General features: G+C 32.0%; 2 protein-coding genes across 4 annotated transcripts; one reads left to right on the forward strand and one right to left on the reverse strand.

Moving 5' to 3' along the window:
* The first annotated feature begins 767 nt into the window (after positions 1-767).
* Positions 768-17,349, forward strand: LOC123259784 (protein EFR3 homolog cmp44E). Of its 3 annotated transcripts, XM_044720471.1 has the most exons (10): positions 770-1,014; positions 11,166-11,242; positions 11,331-11,609; positions 11,781-12,040; positions 14,181-14,403; positions 14,473-14,880; positions 15,050-15,583; positions 15,825-16,124; positions 16,194-16,349; positions 16,416-17,349. In XM_044720471.1, exons 1-10 carry the CDS (start codon positions 1,008-1,010, stop codon positions 16,566-16,568), a joined length of 2,397 nt encoding a protein of 798 aa, XP_044576406.1. In that variant the 5' UTR covers positions 770-1,007; the 3' UTR covers positions 16,569-17,349. The 3 variants fall into 3 exon arrangements, with proteins under 3 accessions (XP_044576407.1, XP_044576406.1, XP_044576408.1); XM_044720472.1 differs by lacking the exon at positions 16,416-17,349 and having other exon boundaries at positions 768-1,014; positions 15,825-16,128; positions 16,194-16,281; XM_044720473.1 differs by lacking the exons at positions 770-1,014; positions 11,166-11,242 and having other exon boundaries at positions 11,478-11,609; positions 11,755-12,040.
* LOC123259783 (ribonucleoside-diphosphate reductase large subunit-like) lies at positions 17,199-20,093 on the reverse strand. The gene is made up of 2 exons (XM_044720470.1): positions 19,905-20,093; positions 17,199-19,778 (listed from the first exon to the last, which is right to left on the reverse strand). Exons 1-2 carry the CDS (start codon positions 19,945-19,947, stop codon positions 17,413-17,415), a joined length of 2,409 nt encoding a protein of 802 aa, XP_044576405.1. The 5' UTR covers positions 19,948-20,093; the 3' UTR covers positions 17,199-17,412.
* Positions 20,094-22,973: the final 2,880 nt, after the last annotated feature.

The following is a 22,973-nucleotide window of genomic DNA, read 5'->3' on the forward strand; positions in this document are numbered from 1 at the left end:
TCATAATCTTAACAGATTATAGATTGATAGAAATAGTAATAAACTTAATCTAATTTGCGAAATACGAATATTAACCCTTCAGTACCCTCGCTATAAGAATTTTTCTCACGCAACAACATGCAGCTTATAGGATGTCGCTGCAGTGGAAGTGAGACACTAAAAAGAACGTGGGTACTGAAGGGTTAATGCACTGCAATATATATAATTTATAAATAAATATATGTGAATATAATAGAAAATATTATATATTAGTGTGTGAAAATCATTTATATATGTACAAGAGTGGATAAATGTATGGGAGTTATGGTGGGAGAAGAACGGAGCTTGAAGCTCATCGGAAAAACTATGTAACGTCACTTCTCATTGATAGCTTAGATTGCTAAGATCACGTCGTTGTAAACCTCAATTTTATATTTTTAAGCTTTTTAATATTTTGTCAACTTGAATAATAAATTGAAACCTATTAAATAATTTTGATCAAAATTAAATGACGTCTAAATAGAATTCTTTTATTTAAAATGATTCCTTTCCCGCGCTGAAACCGAGTATTTTAATACTCCCGGGCGAAAGAACTACAATAAGTAAAGTTATCAATAAATAAAAATAACATCCACTAGATGGAAGCATAACAGGTCTCTATATCTATATATAAATCTATAGATTTTTAGTTTTTAAGTATAGGAACGTGTATTTGATATAATACCCAGATATTCAGGTTACTCCAATGTTTTCAGTATTTCCTTACGTCAGTTCAGATTAGTTCAGTTTTTTTCTGCATTCTTATTTTTGTTTGTGTTAATAAGTGTATCTGATAAGTGTATCTGTTTAATAAAATGTGTTACAACTGATACATGTTATGTAACATAATCGCTTTATTTAATTACCAGTATTAAGATCGAGTTTTATTTGAATAAGTGCAATTACCTTCAATAATTATATACTAATACAATAAAATTTAAGTTGATAATAGATTTCAGCTTTCTACATTTGTATCACACATCCAAAATATGTTAGGTAATTGGGTGACAATCATTTTAATTATGAATAAGTAATAATTATCTTTTTGCGCATCAGTTATTAATAATGCTTGTCACTTGGGTGGGATTACATGTTTTAAATATCAACTTGACTGTGGGCGTAATTAAATCATAAAATTTGATATAATTATAATTTTTAACTTGAATGAATGAATGTCTAATGAATAATAAAAAATTCACTAATAAACCGTTCAGGGTGATGACTGAACACTAATTTCAAAATTCCCTGACTTTTCCATGACTTTTCCCTGACCAAAAATAAAATTCCAGAACCCACAAAGAAATAATGGTTATTCAAATATTCGTTATAATTGCAAATTATTTTAAAAATCATTTTTGTATGCTAGAATTCATATCTAATTTCCAGAATTGAGTAAAAATTTGGAACTATAAATGATGTTATACTTTTTTGCAGATTTTCAACTATTTAAAAAAGATCAGTTTCTTTCGATTAAATGTTTATAACTTTTGAAAATACAATAATTAATATTAATATTATCATTAATCATTGAGAAGTTATACTTCTTTTTTATTATTAATTATCCATACATTTAGTGTTTTTAATATTATTGGTCACAAAAAAGAAGAAATATAAATTAAGAAATTAAATAACATCAATGAATATTAAACATTATCAACAGTACGATTTTTAGAATGCTATAGAAATAATTTATTATTTCTACAGCATTCTAATTTATTTTTAAAAATAAACTAGAAATTTCCCTGACCCAAGTTAAAACTCCCTGACTTTTCACTGACTATTCCAGAAATTTCAAATTCCCTGACATTATTTTCAGGTTTTTCAGGTCAATCGCCACCCTAAATAAATCGATACAAAAATATGATTAGACATTTATGTACATGAATCTTTTCCCACGTTGTGATACCGAAATTAATAAATATTTGAGAATTTTTAAGATTTGATAAATACATAAATTGTTATAAAAAATATTCTTTTTTAATTTCACATGTGTAAATTATAAAAACCCATCAGTATTGTTTAATGCTAATGTTTTCTTAGTTATAATCACTTTTTTAATAAACCGAAAAAATATTTAGATATATCTACTGACGTCAATATCATGACAAATTACAAAGTTGAAAATTTAGGAAGAATACGGTCCATGTTATTTGGAAAATAAAATATAAATTTACAAAATAGTACTTATTTAATATTTAAACCTGAAATATTAAAATATTAATAGGCTCTTGATCGTAGTAATGAAATTATCAGACATTTCACAGATTTTCGAATTTTTTAAATAAATAAATTATCATAAAAATATTAAAAAAAAAAAAACAATCTATAAGTAGGAAATTCAGAAAAGTGATTGTACATTTAAAAGTATCTTCTAATTCTAATCTATGTTTAAATAGTTGCAAATAATTGTCAGATTTCTGCTGATTTCTATAACATTTCTTCTTGTTTTTTGCTAGGGAGCAGTAATTTTTTTTTCCTAATAAAATAATATACTTGTACATTTTTAGAATAAGCCAGCTGACTAAATTTTACCCACAGCAGACTGATATGTTGCCATTACAATATTATATACATACTAGGGTGGGCTAAAAAAATCGACTATTTTTTTTTTTTAACTTTATCCTCTAAAAATAGGTTGGTAGACACCTCAAAAAAATTCTCTCCAAGTATGAGCTCTTAATTTTAATAGGAAAGTTTTCCGTCCCTCAGTTATTTATTTTTTTTTTATTATTAGAGAGAAAATTTATATCTTGGTATTTACTATTTGAAAAAAAAAAATCTCGTCATATATTTGTAGGAAATTGAATTTCCAACAAAAAAGGTCTCTTACAATTTTTTCGTCAACCTCACCGTTCAAAAGTTATTGAAGGTTGAAGTTTGATTATTTTTTCAGACAGTTTTCGTTTTTCTTATGAATTTTGTAACTCGTTAAAAAAAAATTATTATGATATGCGCGCATCTCATCATTTCATAGGAAATTTACTGCTCTACAAAAATGGTCTCTTTAGTTAGTTGCTTGAATTAACCGTTTTAAAGATATGGGTGATTCTCTGTAAGGATGTTTTTTGCTGTCCCAGGCATCTTTTTATTAGTAAAATTGTTATTTTGTTACTAAAAAAAATTTATTACGAAAGTAAAAAAACATTTCTATTTGGAGCATTGAAAACTAAAATGGAATAAATTTTGGTTTTTTTGCTATAAATTCTTAAACCACCGAAATGTCAGTCCCCTGGGCTGTCCCATTCCCAAAATTAGAACTTTAAGATTAAATTTTAAGTTATTCGTCAATAATATATAATTTGGTTCATAATGTTTATAAACTTAATTAGTTAACTAACAATCTTCTTCAATAAAAAGTACCGAAAATTAATTTGTTCCATTAAATTCATTAAACCAAAGTTTGTCCCGGGCATTTTAAAATCAGTCCCCTGCCAGAAGTCAAAGCCAAAAAAAAATCCAGCGTGTTATTTTACCTTTTGTAAGGTTTATAAGGATCTAACTAGCCTTGAGTTAATAACCATAGGGCTGTTAGCGTTTTATCGGCATTTTATTTAGTGTCAAAGCACCGTTTGTGCTGGAAATATTTGTCTGGGCCACTTCAAAACTCAGTCCCCTGGCAGCTATTTTTATTTATAATTTATTTATAAAATTGGATCCATAAGTCTTAATATTATTCTAATTAATGTAAACATTCATTGAGAACTTCTAAAAGTTGAATGCATTGAAATAGTTTGCTTGATTTTTCTCAATTTGATAAAAAAAAATCAGTCCCCTGGCAATCAGTCCCCTGTCATGTTATATGGCAAAAGATACACAAATATCGAAAAGAGCAAAAATTAATTCGGCTGTTTATTTATTATACCCTGATAAAAAAAAAAGTATTGAGACAAAGAAAAAAGTATTGAAAATATTGGTTTTCTAGTCAATCCAATACTTTACAATACTTTTTTCTTTGTCTCAATACCCTGAATAAAAAAAAGTATTGAGACAAAGAAAAAAGTATTGAAAAGTATTGAATTGACTAGAAAACCAATACTTTTCAATACTTTTTTCTTTGTCTCAATACTTTTTTTTTATCAGGTTACTTTTTTTTATTCAGGGTAATTAAGCTGATAGTTTTGTAGCTCTTATTAATTTTTTTTCTAATAAAGTCAAAAATAATTTGGTCGGACAATTTTGTACAGATTTAGGACGCCCTTACAGAGAATCAGCCATATTCATCGTCAAACTTCAATGCACACTAATTTTAACAGTTTTTGATTAATGATTCGAACACTTTCAATTTAATTTATAAGTTTTGAGGAAATTCGTGCAAACTTGAGTTTTTATGAATGGAGAAATGTTTTAAACTTTATTTCCAGTTTTTTTTAGTCCTAAGCATGTTTGGGTACAGTAGAACAAAAAATAATTGCATTTTTCCCAATTTAGACTCTGTGATTTATCAAATTTCGAGTAAATAATGTTTTTGGGTTATATATATATATGTTACCTTAAAGACATATTATGGTCTAGACATATTTTTGTTTGATAACCATTAGATGACGAGAGCCAAGAACGTAGGGCATTCATTTCAGACCAAATTCGGAAGTCACTAATTTTATGATTATTAATATTTATACTAATCTTATTTTAAATACAACGTTCCTTTTGATTGTTAAGATTTTCCTTTGTCTAAAATTTGATTTGAAATAATGTTAATTTATTCTCTTTACTACAAGCATCAATTATTTTTCTCATTTTAGTGATGTTGATATTTATGTTTAGTTAATTTTACAAACGGAAACATTTAGGATTTTCCTAATTTAGAGTTTAAAAACCGCCAACAAATTCACAGATGAAGATTCATCCCTAAACTTGAAAACCTAATTACAGTCGCGTGCATTAATTCGAGTAGGTTTCTATGTTCAGAGTTTTTTGGCCACTTCTGAATTTGGCCGTTTCCAAACTCTTAATTTCGAAAATCGTAAATTATGATATTTGTAAAATTATCTAAATTAAAAAAATACCGCCCTTAAAATATAAGAATTTGAAATAATGCAAAGACTAAATTCAACTCTAATCATAAAATATTACAAATAAAAAAAAATTAGAAAAACGGTGGACCCTGAAGGCCATCCCTGCAACTTCCCGCTCATTCCATACTTAAGCGCTCAAAATTTCACTTATTACGTTTTTGAGCTCTTCGAGCTCAAAATATAATTTTTGTGTTGTTTGAGCTCTCCAAGCTCAAAAATCTGATAGAAGTTGACCAAAACACTATTTCTTGAATTTTCAAACCGCAATAACTTTTGAATAAATGAACCGATTTTCACGCGGTTGGCGGCATTCGACGCAGTTTTTTAAATTCTAGAATATACTTCCATACACAAATTGATGAGACCGGAAATTTTGATGTAATTAAAAAAAAAAACTTTTTTTCGATTTTTTTCGTCAACGATAACTCACGAACGAGTCAACCGATTTTGACCGGGTTGGTGGCGATCGACGTGGTTTTTCGATGTTAAGATCTGATGAGTCTTAAGAATTTATCGGTTAAGCCATTTAAGAGATATTAAAAAAAACCACATTTAAAAAAATTTTTCTTCGAAGTTTTTTCGAGATTTCTTAAAATCTACCGGTCCGAATCGGTCCAAACTGTATTCCAAATCCAAGTTCAGTCCAGCCCTTTCGAATGGCAGCAACCGCGATGAAATCGGTCAAGCCGTTCAAAAGTTATGAGAGGTTTACACACACACACACACACCTGCGGCAGAGGAGAAACTGCTACCAGGCGCGTCTCCCCGTAGCGGATGGGAGAACGCTCGCTGTCCTTGAATGACACTAGGTCTCTTAGTTGATGAGGTACAGAGGGTAGGATCCAAATAAAATATGCTCCCGTGGACAAAACTCCACCCCTTTAATGGGTTGGTCACACTAACTGACCTAGCAAGACGATCGTTCCCTGTTGTAACTCACTGGGAGTGTCCGGAACCCGTGTCGATTATTTCCGACGATGCGGGCCACGGCTGATGTGAGCTTGCTCTGCTGAAGTGTAAGTTGCAGCAGTGGATCAGGAGCCAGTCACTTCGGGTCTTGATCAGGAAGTACGCAGTGAGTGTTAGAGATCGTAATCTTCACCGCCCCGAGCGAGTCTAGTCCGTTCGTGTATTCCGGGACTGACTAAGTGTCGACTAGGCCTCAGGGAACTGGGGTAGGAGTACTATCTCCGAGGGTACACCCGTGCCTAGTTATGACAACCCGCTCTACTCCGTACGATGCGCTGGTAAATCAAAAAGTATGAGTAATTTACAGGAAATGAACAAAAGTGAAAACGGGCTTCATGCCCAACAAGCAGCGATTGAAGCAAGCGCTGAAATGAAGAGAACGCAAGCGCTAGATCGCCTTGAAAAGCTGACCATTGAGCTGCAAGAGTTTGTCCAAACAAAGGTCAATATCCACAAGGAGATAAAGACCAAAACAACCGGTGTAGTCAATGCTCTTGGAAGATTCAAGAAACTGGACGAGGAATGGCAGTCATCACGACGACGCATTCAAAGTGAAGTTGAGAATAAAGAAGCAATGGACACTGGAGCCGATAGTGACGGCGAATCTGCTGCTGAGGACAAAGGTGAAACTGACACAAGGCCTGGAAAGAGAAAGGACCGAAATTCGCCAGAACTAATCGACAGTCACAAAAAAGAAGGACTTGAAAAAAAGCCCTCCGCAACGAATAGCAGAGCAGAGTGACGAACCTAAGAAGGCGTCTAATTGGGAAAAAGTACAGTCTAAGAAGGAGAAGAGGAAGCTAGCTAGAGAGCAAGTCTCAAAGCAGCCGCCGAAGGAGCCCAGGCCAGAGCCTAAGCGAAAAAAACCACGCAAATGGATTAGACCTGACGCACTGATCATCCGCCCGGCCGAGAAAACAAAGTATGCCGAGATTCTGCGTCACATAAAACAGGACGTCCCAGATGAGCAGGTTCGTTCAACTGTGGATAAGATCAGCAAGACCAGAAGTGGCGACTTGTTGATTAAGATTTCGAGGAAGAGCACTGACAAAGGGCAAGCCCTGCAAAAGACGATCGCGGACATCCTTAAGGAGGAGGTCAAAGTGATCTGCAAAGGGCCACAGGAGACCATCGAGATCCGAGATGTCGATGACGACACGACGAAAGAGCATATTCAGACCGCTCTAAAGAGGGAGGCTGGAGAAAGTTGTGAAATCCCACTAGAGGCAATCAAGATCCGTAAAGCCTTTAGGGGTACGCAGACAGCCACAGTGTCACTACCAGCAGCTGCAGCACAAAAGTTACTGGAAGGAAACTGCAAAATAAGGATCGGCTGGGTCAATTGCCGAATGAGAGCAACGAAGAGACCCATACAATGCTTCAAATGCTGGCACTTTGGGCACTTCAGATCTCAGTGCAAAAGCGAAGTCGACCGGTCTAAGCACTGCATAAGGTGCGGAAAAGAAGGACACAAAATTGCTGATTGTAAAAATCCAGCTAAATGTGCACTGTGCGTTGAACGGCACGGCGTAGAAAAGGCGGCTCACCATGCAGGCACGAACAAATGCCCCGTCTTCCAAGAAGCACTCCAGAAGATGACGAAGCCACGAACATGAAGATATCGCAGCTCAACTTCAATCATTGTGAGGCTACGCACGACCTGTTCATGCAAACTGTGCGCGAATTAGAGGCAGACGTAGCACTTATAAGTGAGCCTTATAGACATTTGAGTAACCAACCCTGGGAATCCGACAGCACTAACAAAGCCGTCATCTGGTTCTGCGGTAAATGTCCTTTTCAGAGAACAGTCAACAACAAAGAAGCCGGCTTTGTAGCAGCATGGGTAGATGGCCTCCGCTTCTACAGTTGCTATGCACCACCTAGTCTCTCTAATGAACAGTTTGAAGACCTCCTTGATCGGCTAACTGAGGCCGCAAGAAAACACTTTCCCGTGGCAATAGCTGGTGACTTTAATTCCTGGGCAGCAGACTGGGGCAGCAAGTTCACTTATACACGTGGAAAAGCACTTCTCGAGGCAATTGCCACACTGGACTTGATCCTTCTTAACACCGGTGGCACGCCATCGTATACTAAGGGAGAGGCAAACTCAATTGTCGACCTTACATTTGTCAGCAGTTGCTTAGCTCGAAGAGGTTTTTCTTGGAAAGTATTGAACATCTACACAGCCAGTGACCATAGTGCGATACTATGGGAAATATCAACTGGCCAGAATCTAACAAGAGTCAACAGGATTGCCAGCGCGGTTGGGTGGAAAGTTAAATCTCTCGACCTCACTGCTTTAGTAGTAGCCCTAGAGTGCGATCCGATCATCGTAGAAACTGCTGAAGAGAAGACCAAGGACCTAATGAGAAGAATCACCCAGGCTTGCGACGCCAGTATGTCTCGGAAACGTGGCATGAATACAAAACCTTCGGTGCACTGGTAGAACGATCACATTAGCATTCTATGTTCAGAGTGTATTAAAAAAAGAAGAAAGTCTCAGCGTGGCTACAGACGACCTAACTCCGCAGAGCTGTTGGCAGAATATAAAAAGGCCCGTCGAGAACTAAACAGAGCCATTAAAGAAAGCAAAAGACGCTGCTGGAAGGAACTGGTCGCAGAAGTAGAGAAAGATCCATGGGGCAGACCGTATAAGGTGGTTATGACCCACCTGAAATGCCAGCCAATGCCATCACCTACGTGTCTACAGCTCCTAGAGAAGATTATTACTGTGCTGTTTTCCCAACAGCCGGTATTCACCTACAAGTTGGAGCAGCTCAACCCTGAAGACATCCCAACTATCACGTTGGACGAGTTGATAGAGGCAGGCAATCGAGTAGAGAATAATAAGGTGCCGGGATTGGACGGAATCCCTAGTATTGCCCTGAAATCAATCCTTAGGGCAGCACCGGCATTATTCCTGGACGTTTACGATACATGCCTGAAGGAAGGGACTTTTCCCCAGAAGTGGAAACAGCAATGGCTAGTGCTACTTCCGAAGGGGAAAAAGCCGCCGAAGAACCGTCATCCTACCGACCACTTTGATGTTAGACACGGCCGGCAAGATATTCGAGCGCATAATTCATCAGAGAATAGAGGCTGTAGTCGATCCACTCCTGGCAGAGAACCAGTTTGGTTTCCGAAAAGGACGGTCAACTCTGGATGCGATCAAATTGGTTGTTGATACAGCCAAGGATGCAATCGCCGGAACGAGATGGATGGTTGGAAAGAAGAAATACTGTTTGGTGGCTGCTTTGGACATCAAGAATGCCTTCAACTCCGCTAACTGGGACTGCATTTTGCGGGCTCTAGAAGAAAAAAACGTACCAGGATACCTTAGCAGAATGGTAGCGAGCTACGTCACGAATAGGGTTCTGAAATATGACACGAAGAAGCGATAATTAAAATAGTATAGGTTCTTTATTTGTATGACAAATTCTTGTTTTACAATACAGTATTGTTATAGTTTTATTTCTTACATAATTTTATTTCTTAGTTCAAGACTGTTTATACTTAATTCAAGTACACGATCTTCAAAATAAGTTCCTTTATTGAAAATTTATTTTTGAATCAATTTAATTTTTCTGTTAATATATTCTAGTTTTAATAAAAATCTTATATATTTGATTTTTTTTACATGAACACCTCTTCATTCGTTCAATTATACAGTTATATCATAAATCTATGGCCACATAAATTAATATTTATAATTATTATTTTTCCATCTTTCAATATTTCATATTACACCCTGATAAAAAAAAAAGTATTGAGACAAAGAAAGAAGTATTGAAAAGTATTAGTTTTCTAATCAATCTAATACTTTTCAATACTTTTTTCTTTGTCTCAATACTTTTTTTTATTCAGGGCAGTTCGTACAATTTGCTATATATTAAGGTAAAAGCCCCAATAGATGATCATGTACCAGTATATGATCACTCCGTGTATTTGTATACCTATATTTGTGAATATAGATATACAAATACATGGAGTGATCATATACTGGTATGTGATCATCTATTGGGGCTTTTACCTTATAGAACAATATCATTTTGAAAAATTTTTGAAATCATTGTAAAATATACTTTTGTCAATATGAATCTTTCCAATATTCCAAACGTGTTTCAGCATTACAATCTGAATTTAGTGATATAACATATATATGTTATAACTTTATATTCATTTTATTATTAATAATAATTACTACAATTATTTTTTCACATAAATTCAAAGAAGTGCTTTTTTATTCTCATTAAGAATTATACTCAGTTAAACAAAAATATTAATGGTTGCTAAGCGGTAGAGATAGTCACGCGTCTGGCGATCACCCAAGCTAAGCAGCATTTACTGTGGTCAGTACTTGGATGGGTGACCGCCGGGTCAGCGTTGGCTAGCGCGTAGATCTCTGTGCACTAGGAGAGGGGACTAACGTTCCGATAATCGATAAAGAAGATTCTTATCGATTACCGTGAGCTTAGCCCTGCTCCGACTGTATTGATATGGGTTTTCTCTGTAGTTTCCCCATGCCACTGTCTTAAGGGCCTAGGAAGAGGTGAAGAAACAGAGTTGATGTGGTACAGAAAGCACAAGCCAGTCCCACAGCCGCAACAAAAAGATAGTAACTAAGCAAAAAGAGTAGGCTAGCTCAGAGTGTAAAAGGGCTTGAATTGCCTGCACATTATAAATCCTTGATACTACTATATTAATGATTGTTATGGTTATCGCTCATTATTTATCAATTTATGGTTTTTATTTTAACAGTTTACAACTTACCCTGATTAAGAAATCTAATTTGAAATAACTAAAAACAATTTAAAATGATTTGACCTGATTGATATATACATGTGTTAATCAGGGTAAGGAGTTTTAATTATTTATGACTAAGACGAAGCACACAATTTCCATAATTCTTCTCTTTTAAAACAAAAGTTTAGATTATTTGATGCGATAAATCGTTTTTACACGCTTTTTTTATTTGTGAGTCGTTTCATCTAAATACATTTGCGTTGCCATCATTGAAAAAATGGCTCATTTAAATTAAAAACGTATTGTATTATCTTACTTCACGTATGATTTAAAAATTTAGACGAACTGCTTTCAAAATCTTGTGTACGTTTAGTTACAGTCACATCAAAAAATTAAAAAAAATTTTTTTATACTTATTAGGTTGTTGTTGGTGTTGTTCAGCTTTACGACCAAGGTACAAAAGACTAGTTGATAACATTTTTCCAATAAATCCGCAGGTAAGCAGCAAGCTAATTCATACAACTTGTCCTTAAGCTTAATTAAAAATTATTTTTCGTTGTTTTTTCAATATTTCTTTTTTGTTAGGAGGGGCTTGTCAAAAATAATATGGAGAAATTAACATTCTACTCATTGAGTAGCCCAGAAAAATTGGATAGAATCGGAGAGTATTTATTTCAACGAGCTTCAAGAGATATTTATAGACGACGAAATGGATTCGTTATTATTGCTATGGAAGCAATGGATCAGCTTCTACTTGCTTGTCATGCACAAACTTTGAATCTTTTTGTTGAAAGCTTTTTGAAAATGATTCAAAAACTTTTAGAATCCACAGATCCTCAACTACAAATTTTGGCTACACAATCGGTAAATTTTTGTTTTTTCTTTTTATTTGATACTTATTGATGTCAATACATTAGTAGTTCCTTACTTGAAATTATTATTCAACGTTATGTTATTCAAGAGTTAACTGATCATGTAAAAACCTAAACTATTAAATTATTCAATTTAGTTGAACAAAATGCTTTCCTCCGCCAGTTTGTCCGCTTTGCCAACATCGAGGAGGACACGCCATCTTATCACACACGTTACGATTTCTTTGTATCAAAGTACTCTGCCATGTGTCACGCCAACAACGACAATCTGGAAACTCGTAAACAGATTCGACTTGCCGGTATTCAAGGGTTGCAAGGTGTCGTGAGGAAAACCCTTTCTGATGATTTAGTAGAAAATATTTGGGAATCAGTGCACATGGATAAAATTGTTCCATCACTCTTATATAATATGCAAACTGCAAGGTAAATTAATTTTTTTATTAATTTTATACTTAAAAAGCATTTGATCCAACAAATAATGATCAGATTAATACGGCCATTGTAGAATCTAAACAACTACACAGAAAAAGTGAATATCTTAACTCGAGAAATGTTGTTTGGCTCTAAAAATTTTTCTCTAGTTCCCGATTCTTCGTGCAAGAAATTTTATATTAATCTAAGAGTAATTTTTTTTTAAACCAAAAAACAGAGCAATTTTCTACCAAGAGCACATAATTGAAGACAAAACTTTCTTTTAAGGCTGTACAATTTAGCCGATTAAGCCGGCTAGAAAAGTTGGCTAAGTTAATTAGCTGACTAACGGATCAGCTTAGCTAATTTAACCTGTTAACTAAATTAGCTAACGGCTAACCGGCTAAAAGGCTAATTTTCTTTTTAGCTATTTTATGGCTTCTTATTCATGGGCAAATTAAAAAAATAATATTAATGTTTATTGTAAAAATAATGCCATTGGGCCTCACCCAAAACGGAAGGTAGATTTCATTTGATATAACATTCTCTTTATTTTCGCTATTTTAATTTGTTAAAAATCAAATTTTTAAGTTAAGGTAGTATCTCCACGAAAAGCATATTTCAAGAAACTTATGGAATTTTTCTTATCGAAAGATAAATATATTAATAATTCACCACCAAAATTTCAGATCAATTCACCTTACCGTTTTTGAGTAATTACTTTTCGAAATTGCATCTTTTATACGTAGAGGTATAGAGAGATGGTAAAGTTAGTATGAAATCTATTTGCATCACTCGAGTGGAACGGAAGATTTCATACTAAGTTTATCATCTCTATACTTCTACGTGTAAAAGATGCAATTTCGAAAATTAATTACTCAAAAACGGTGCGGTGAATTGATCTGAAATTTTGGTGGTGAATTATTAACATATTCATCTTTCGATAAAAAAAATTCCATAAGTTTCTTGAAATATGCTTTTCGTGGAAGTACTAACTTAATTACTATTAAAAAGTTCTGCAAAAGTTTTCTTGGTGTATTTACTGTTTGGATAATTATCTTGGACTAGTTCGAAAATGAGTAAAATCTGTCTAAAAAGTCGATGTTATGTACATTAAATCAAAGGCAATTTGATGAGCTTCCACATGGATTTTTTGAAAATTAGCTATCTTTTTTTAATTGAAAGTTATTCATCAATAAAGCCACAAAAAACATGATTTTCATTATTTTGATAATTTTGAAAAGCTACTTGGAATTCTTAGGACTCATGCGAGCTGATTGTCCAAGGAATCCGTGTACCAAATTTCATTAGGATCCGTTGAGAATTCTTGATAAAATACCATTCGTAAGTCGATTGAACTACACATTGCCTGAAAATGATTCAATAGATCTCTTAACTTTCATAAAATAACTAAAAATTGACGAAAAATCAATGTTATACACGTCAAATTAAAGGCAATTTCACGGGCTATCACACAAATCAAAAATTAGCTATCTCTTTTCAATCAAAAGTTATACATCAATGAAATGACTGAAAACGTGATTTTCACTATTTTGAAATTCTTGTTATTCTTGCGATTTAAAAAATTTTTTTAGAAAATAAAAAGAATTGATATTTTAAAATTTGTTCTTTTTAAACTGCTTGTTTTTAAACGTAAAAAAAAAGAAATTAAAATACTAGAAATTACTCGATTTATGTAAAAATTTTTGTGAACATCAAATGCTATAAATCTAATAGAAAAATTTATTGTTGACTACTTTAATTTTATTTATTTATTTATATATTTCGATAGAATAAACACCGATCGGCTATATACATATAAAGTTTTTATTACAAAATTAAATGATTAAATAGCATCATTTTTATGCATGTACTTGAATATAAATAATTATTGCACAGACTAATAAAGTAGCAACAAGTTTTTTACATTAGATGTAAAGGATTTAAAAAAATTAAATTAATTAAAAAAAAAAAAAAAAAAAATCATATTTCAAATATTGTATTGTTTTTCGATATTTTTTTGCCGTAAAAACGTTAAATCCCACTTCTGAATCATTATTTAATGGAAAGCTGCTTCATATTAGTTTAAAAAAACTAAATATTTTGATTTAAAAAATCATCACTGAGTTAATTTTTTTCTATAAATTATAAGGTATGTGGAGAAAGAAAATTCAACACCAGATAGTCCCACAGAAGAGAGGTCAAATCCTCCCCAGTTTGCTGAAACATGTATGCGGGAACTTGTCGGTCGTGCGTCTTTTGGTCATATCCGTTGTGTCATTCGACCTGTATTGAGACACTTGGATAACCATCAATTATGGGTTCCTAATTGTTTTGCAATCCACACATTCCGAATAATTATGTTTTCTATTCAAGTATGTTTTGATTCATCTGTAATACTTAGTTTTATTATTTGCACTAATATTTTTTTTTTTATTTTCTAGTCACAATATTCCTATACAGTCGTTGAAGCTTTAATGACTCATCTCGATGATAACTCAAAATCTTCACCGAAAATTCGAACAAGTATTGCAGATACATTGTCAAAAATTATTGCCATCGCTGCAGGAGAAAGTGTGGGGCCATCTGTACTAGAGATAATAAATTCTCTTCTTTCTCATTTGCGTATAAGTGTAACAAGAAATCAGTATTCTAGTAATGATGAGCAGCTTTATCAAGAAGCTCTCATTAACGCTCTTGGAGAATTCGCAAACCATCTTCCAGATTATCAAAAAATTGAAATAATGATGTTTATAATGAGTAAAGTTCCATGTAGTCAACCAGATCGTTTTATTACTGTTGGAAAAGGAGACGTCTTATTACAAAGTATACTATTAAAATCTTTGTTAAAGGTAATATTTAAAAAAAATTATTAAAGTTATAGTCCGTTTTATATTCCTTCCAAGAAAATAATAGTTATTTACTTTATTAATTTAATGTACAATTCTCTTATGCTTACTTTCAAATTTAAAACTATTTTCTAACTGGGGTAATTTTGTCTAATATAAAATTTGCTTTTAGGTTGGCACAAAATATCAAACAATTCACTTGAACACGACATTCCCGCCAAGTTTTTTGGAGCCTTTATTACGAATGTCTCTCGTAGCTGATGCTGAGATGAGACTTTTAGTTCAAAAAATTTTCCATACATTAATTGACAGACATCACAATATTAATAAGCTTACAAAACCCACGCTTAATATATTAGAACTTGATCTTGTGGTTAACAAATCATCTCGTCCAGATGTAATATTTATCCGTAAACATGGTCCAGAAATATATTTGGCACTTTATGAATCGATTGAACTTCCGAGTAATACCGTTGAAAATATAGAAGCGATATATACCACATTGGCTCTTCTTATTGTAGAATTGGCTTCTGAAGAAACGGTTCTAGAACAATTAAGACTTATTTTGAGCCTTCAAGATCTTGCTATTGTTAATAGTCAACTTAGTACAACGTTGAAGTTAAATTTACATGCAATTGTTGTAAGCTTATTGATTCTTATCTCTCACGTCTGTAGTTTGACTTATCTTATTGATTATGTTGAAAAGGTATGATTTAAAACAAATTTATATTAAGTTTTTTATAATGTCAACATTCACGGAAAATAAATTGGAGTGAGAGCAACAGCAAGTACAATTCAATTTATTGCACGTTGGAAACCTCCATTAAAGTTTGCATACTTTATACCATTTTGTGATAAATTGAACCTCGCTTGTTATTGCTTTCGCTGAAATTTATTTTTTGTGTTATTAATTCACTATTAAGTAACATTTTATAACATTCAAATAGATTATTAGTGCTCGTGAAAAAGAAGGAATTCATCTGTTGCCACCACTAGAATCTGACTATGATGATGATTTGCCCACCAAATTTTCTAGTTCTATGCTAGTTGATCAAAGCATAGTGACCGAGTGTCTAAAAATGGCCGGTTTTGATGCTGGAAAATTACAGCAAGGTTCTAAATACAATAGTAATTCTTTACAACATCGTCATTCTTGGGTTGATACTGCTGGACGTACTTCTATTACGGATATCAATTCTGGAAGTGTAGAACTAGATAGCGGAGGTTCATCTCCAGGAACACAAAAAGTAAGTTCTAGATTTTAATTATTTTAAAAATGTAATAACGTTTTAAATTTATATTTTTTTTTTCTTTAGAAACTGATGGTCGAAGAGTTAACATTTGAAAGTATGAAAAAAATATTAACTGAATCTAGTAACATCCAGAATGAGGATGAAGAGAAAAGAATACAATTATCAGAATACTTTAGAAATGCCTCATTTCAAGATCTCATACTTAAAACTCAACCACAGGTATTGACATAAAAATTTATTTGTTATTTTTATTATTAATTTTTAAGTTAATTATTCTTTTTACAGCACGATGTATTGCAGAGTAAACTATCTGATATATTTAATTCACTTACGGTGGAGCCAAGAAATTTATCTCAACAAAATATTCAAGCAATTGACCCTAAGTCAACTCCAACACCAGCATACGAAATTCATTTTCCAGAGTTATTTGTTTATTAAAATTTTATATTTTACAATTTATTAATTTATTATATTATATTTTTGATCAGATTAATCAAAGTTTAGACGTAGATAAGTAATGTGTTAATGAACATATATGTAACTTTTAAAAAATTTAAGACTTTTGAAGACCGAATCGTTTCTGACAACGTTCCTTTAATAAATTATTTTTCACTTGATAATGTTAAAAAAAATAAATACAAACCTGATGATCTGAAATTGAAATATTCATAAAAGTAAACGTTACGAAGAATTACTTAGTAAAACAACCTTAAAATTTGATTTAGTATAAATTCACATATTATTGCTTTTTTTAGTCCTTTTATAGATGTATAATGCACATTTGAAGTCGTAAAAATAAAATAGTCAATATAAAATAAAAAATTCTAAAAGTTTATATCAATGCTGTTGTTGAATAATTTTTTTCTAAAAACAAAATTCATACAATTGCTCATTTCTTTATAATTTAATTTTTTAAATAGAAAATTAGATTGAACTGTTTATGACACAAGTATTAAACTTTTAAGAACTGATTTCAAAACAATATCACTGATATCTCAAAATAAAAATTTTTTTATTTTATTATAAATAAAAATTTTCTTTGCGGGAACTAATAAAAAACAGTGATAATAGATGTGAAATGTATTTTATTTTAATTGTGAAAAGAAAAGAAAAGAATTTTAGATATTACTATGTGACCTTAACATTCGCATATAAAATGAATGGATGTATATTGAATATTGTAGTAAAAATTACATATAAAAATGAATTTTAATGAAAAGTTGGTTGTTAAATTCAGAATAACATTCATATAACTTTTTTTTTTTTTTAAATATTCACAATTTTATCCGCTGCAACTCGTACAATCAGCTCCTCGAGAACAAGAAATGACATTAGTTTCATCAATATTATTTTTAATAACACCGTTTGTATATTTTTTCTCTTCCCAAGTGGATAATTTTCGTTTATCAACAGTAAATTGAATAGCATTAGCAGCTGGTTTGGTTCTCAAGTAATACATTCCGGTTTTCAAACCAATACTCCATCCGTAAAAGTGCATTGAAGTTAATACGCCAACAGACGGTTGAGCAATATGAACATTAAGTGATTGTGATTGATCAATGAATGGTCCTCGATCTGCCGCCATTTTTAAGATAGTCTTCTGTGATATTTCCCAAACAGTTTTATATAAAGGTTTTAGTTCATCTGGAAAACTTTTGATATTTTGTACAGAACCATTATTGGCGATAATTTCATTTTTCATTTTTTCATCCCAAAGATCACGTTCACTTAAATCTTTCAACAAATGAGGATTAACAATCTGAAATTCACCAGATAATACTCTTCGGGCATAAACATTGGTGGTATACGGCTCTGTAGATTCATTATTTCCTAAAATTTGTGCTGTTGAAGCTGTTGGCATCGGTGCTATAAGAAGTGAATTTCTGATACCAAATTCAGAAATTTTTTTCTTCAATTTCTCCCAATCCCAAAGATCAGTTGGTGTAACATTCCACATGTCGTACTGAAGGATACCTTTGCTTACAGGCGAACCATGATAAGTTTCATAAACTCCTTTCTCCTGAGCCAATTCACAACTTGCTTCTAAAGCTCCATAGTATAGAGTTTCAAAAATTTGAATGTTGAGTTTTTGAGCTTCTTCGCTTTCAAATGGATACCTCAATAACAAAAAAGCATCAGCAAGACCTTGAACACCAATGCCCATAGGTCGATGTTTCAAATTTGATTTTTCTGCTTCGGGAACTGGGTAATAATTAACATCAATAACTTTATCTAAGTTTTTTGTTACAATATTGGTAACTAATTTAAGTTTTTCAAAGTCATAAGTTTTAGTTTCAGTATTAACAAACATGTTAACTGCAATTGAAGCCAAATTACAAACTGCTATTTCATCAGGACTTGTATACTGGACTATTTCAGTACAAAGATTACTACTTTTGATGGTGCCCAAATTTTGTTGATTGGATTTACGATTGCAGTGGTCTTTATAAACCATATATGGTGTACCAGTTTCAACTTGTGATTTCAAAATAGCAGTCCACAACTCTCGAGCTGGAATTTGACGTACATAACGACCTTCATTCTCATATTTAGTATATAATGCTTCAAATTCTTCACCCCAGCATTCGTCTAGCCCAGGTGATAAATTCGGACACATTAAACTCCATACATCATCATTTTTTGAGCGACTCATAAATAAATCCGGAATCCATAGTGCATAGAATAAATCACGAGCGCGATGTTCATCTTTGCCTGTATTTTTTCTCAGATCTAGAAATTCAAATATATCTGCATGCCAAGGTTCTAAGTAGATTGCAAATGCTCCAGGTCTTTTATTACCACCTTGATCGACATATCTTGCTGTATTATTGAAAACTCGAAGAATCGGAATAAGACCATTTGAAATTCCATTGTTACTTTTTATTCTAGTTCCTGCAGCTCTGATATTATGCGCACTCAACCCAATTCCACCAGCCGTTTTACTGATTAAAGCACATCTCTTCATCGTATCATAAATTCCTTGAATACTGTCTTCAATCATTGTGAGCAAAAAACAACTCGACATTTGTTGTCTCTTAGTACATGCAGAAAAAAGCGTCGGTGATGCATGAGTGAAATATTTTTCAGACATATAATTGTATGTTTCAATCACTCGATCGATGTTGTCTTCATGAATACCAACAGCGACGCGCATCACCATGTGTTGAGGTCTTTCTACGATCTTGCCATTTATTTTCAGCAAATAACTTCTTTCCAAAGTTTTAAAGCCAAAATAATTGTAATTGTAATCTCTATCATAAATAATGGCAGAATCTAAGGCTCGAGAGTGCTTCTGAATTATATCATGATGATGTTGACTGATCAAAGATATTTTTTCATTTGTTACAGGATTTACTGCATTGTATAAATCATTAATTACCTCACTGAAATTCTTTTTAGTTTCTTTGTGTAGATTAGAAACAGCTATTCTTGCAGCTAAAATAGCATAATCAGCATGTTGAGTAGTCATGGTTGCTGCTGTTTCAGCTGCTAAATTATCAAGCTCTACAGTTGTTACACCAGGATATATACCATGCATGACTTTGTATGTTATTGCCGGTGGATCGATGTAATCCATATCCAAGCCGTAACAAAGCTTTTTCACACGTGCCGAAATTTTATCATAGTGAACTTTTTCTTCACGTCCATCTGAAATAGATAGTAATTATAAATATTTATGCGTAAAATTAATTAAATGAACTAAAATTGCATGATTGAGTTATAAGAGTGTTCACATAGACACTATATATAAAATTATAATTCAATAACATTCACCTCTTTTGATAACATGCAGCTTGCCAGTGCCTTTGAGAGTCATTTTTTTTTATCAATTACAAAATTTTCATGTAAAAAAATATTTAATTTTAGTAAAAACTTTACTTAAATATTCACGTATGACAAGATTGAGAGAGTCACCATAAAACACACTTATTTGGCGGGAACCGGAAAGAACTTGGTTTCAACCTACACACTGGTGGCTCTGTGCGACGCGCCAATAACAGACGTGCTGATAATACACGGCCAACTGGTACAAAAAGTTTGTATATTCGGTGTTAGTTATTATAATTTCAAGGTTATAGGGCGTATTTCACAATATGCACTGTGACCACGATAAAATATTTTAAGGTTCCTTCATAACAAACTACTGATATACCTACTGGTTACCGTTTATTGTCTAGGTGCACGATAGTGCTGTCCTCATTTTTCATGCTTTTCCTATGTTAAATCAAACAGAGTAATTTAGTTCCAGCGGTCGCCATTAGCGTTAAATCATGCTGTTCCCATAAGATTTACTAGATTTACACGTAAAAAGTGGTAATCAACGCCAGCCCTCCCCACCATATACTTCGCATCCTGCCAATAATGGATCGCCGTTCAGAATACTAATAGTCCTGGTGTGCCGCTGTTTTCAAGTGAGAATATACATTTTCTTGAAAATTTCTCCCATGAAGAATAAGCACAGCTATTGTCAATCACTTCTCGAGTTTTAATATGTTCTAATAAAACTAAGTTATTAAATAAATGATTTTTTATTAATTTAAATCATTCCTCTCCTGATAGAACAGTCATATTTATGGGCGGGCAGTGATAAATATATTTTTAGAAAATTTATTTTTTCAATTACGTCTTAAATAAATTTCGGAATCAAATAAAATAAAGTTTCCATAAAAAATATATGAATGATTATTGTGGAGGCTTTACTCTAGTCCATCTTGAGATTTCTACAAAAGACAATGACAAAAATAAAATCTCTGGAAATATATTTATAAATCAACAGACTCGATAGAGTCTGGCGCCAAGTTCCGTTCTCAAGCCAGACTACCGAGTGTGTATATACCGTAAGCAGAACGGTAGAACGGTTTTTTGAGGTATAGTATACTATTGCCCACTCTTGAACAATAACGTAAGTAAACAACAATATTTAAATTGATCCTGCGTAAAAATAACTTATTATTTTTTTCAGTAGGTAACAGCACAATCAATCTAAAGACTATCCTGAATTCCTTGTTTCAACGGCTAAATTATAACGTAACCAATATGTGCCTAAAAATAAGATCGTTAAATAACATACTTTTGTTAAAATTGCTTTAATATAATATTGCGATGAAATATATAAAAATTAAATTAACAATTTATATCCTGTATCCAACTTATAAATAATTATTAATTAATGTTAAAAAAATAAGATTTTATAAAATAATATTATTAAATGATATTTATCTCTTACATTAACAATTAAACTATTTCATAGTTTTAACAGATTATAGATTGATAGAAATAGTAATAAGCTTAATCTAATTTGCAAAATACAAATATTAATGCACTGCAATATATATAATTTATAAATAAATATATGTGAATATAATAGAAAATATTATATATTAGTGTGTGAAAATCATTTATATGTGTACTTATATATGTACAAGAGCGGATAAATGTATGGGAGCTATGGTGGGAGAAGAACGGAGCCTGAAGCTCATCGGAAAAACTATGTAACGACACTTATCATTTAGAGCTTAGATTGCTAAGATCACGTCATTGTAAATCTCAATTTTATATTTTGAAGCTTTTTAATATTTTGTCAACTTGAATAATAAATTGAAACCAATTAAATAATTTTGATCAAAATTAAATAACGTCTAAATAGAATTCTTTTATTTAAAATGATTCCTTTCCCGCGCTGAAACCGAGTATTTTAATACTCCCAGGTGAAAGAACTACAGTAAAGTGTTATGCTTCCATCTAGTGGATGTTATTTTTATTTATAGTAGTTTACTGTAGTTTACTGTAATAAACAGTAGTTTACTGTAGTTCTTTACTGTAGTATCTTACTGTAGTTCTTTCGCCCGGGAGTATTAAAATACTCGGTTTCAGCGCGGGAAAGAAATCATTTTGAATAAAAGAATTCTATTTATACGTTATTTAATTTTGATCAAAATTATTTAGTTGGTTTCAATTTATTATTCAAGTTGACAAAATATTAAAAAGCTTCAAAATATAAAATTGAGGTTTACAACGACGTGATCTTAGCAATCTAAGCTATCAATGAGAAGTGACGTTACATAGTTTTTCCGAAGAGCTTCAAACTCCGTTCTTCTCCCACCATAACTTCCATACATACATCCACTCTAAGGAATACATAAGCACACACATTTTCTACTACATATAAATGATTTTCACACCCTAATATATAATATTTTATATTATATTCACATATATTTATTTATAAATTATATATATTGCAGTGCATTAATATTCGTATTTTGCAAATTAGATTAAGCTTATTACTATTTCTATCAATCTATAATCTATTAAGACTATGAAATAGTTTAATTGTTAATGTAAGAGATAAATATCATTTAATAATATTATTTTATACAATCTTATTCTTTTAACATTAATTAATAATTATTTATAAGTTGGATATAGGATATAAATTTTTAATTTAATTTTTATATATTTCGTTGCAATATTATATTAAAGCAAGTTTAACAAAAATATGTTATTTAACGATCTTATTTTTTTGTTACATATTTGTTACATTATTTAGCCGTTGAAACAAGGGATCATAGAATTTTTCTCACACGTGTCTTTTATGGCTTTTCCTCAGAATCTCAAGTACCTAAGGTTTTTCAGAACTCAACTACAATGTCCCTTTGTACTCGATAATAGCTTATATTTATTTGAAACAAAATATACTCTATATAATAAATATTCTACGATACAGAACCTAAACTTTCTAATTTGGATAGGGTTCACTATTTAAATTATGAATTAATAAAATAATTTAATATAATCTAAATTACATTTAAATTTGCACTGGCTGGTAGCGTCACCTTCTGG

This window comes from Cotesia glomerata, linkage group LG2, assembly GCF_020080835.1.
Source record: "Cotesia glomerata isolate CgM1 linkage group LG2, MPM_Cglom_v2.3, whole genome shotgun sequence".
NCBI lineage: Eukaryota > Metazoa > Arthropoda > Insecta > Hymenoptera > Braconidae > Cotesia > Cotesia glomerata.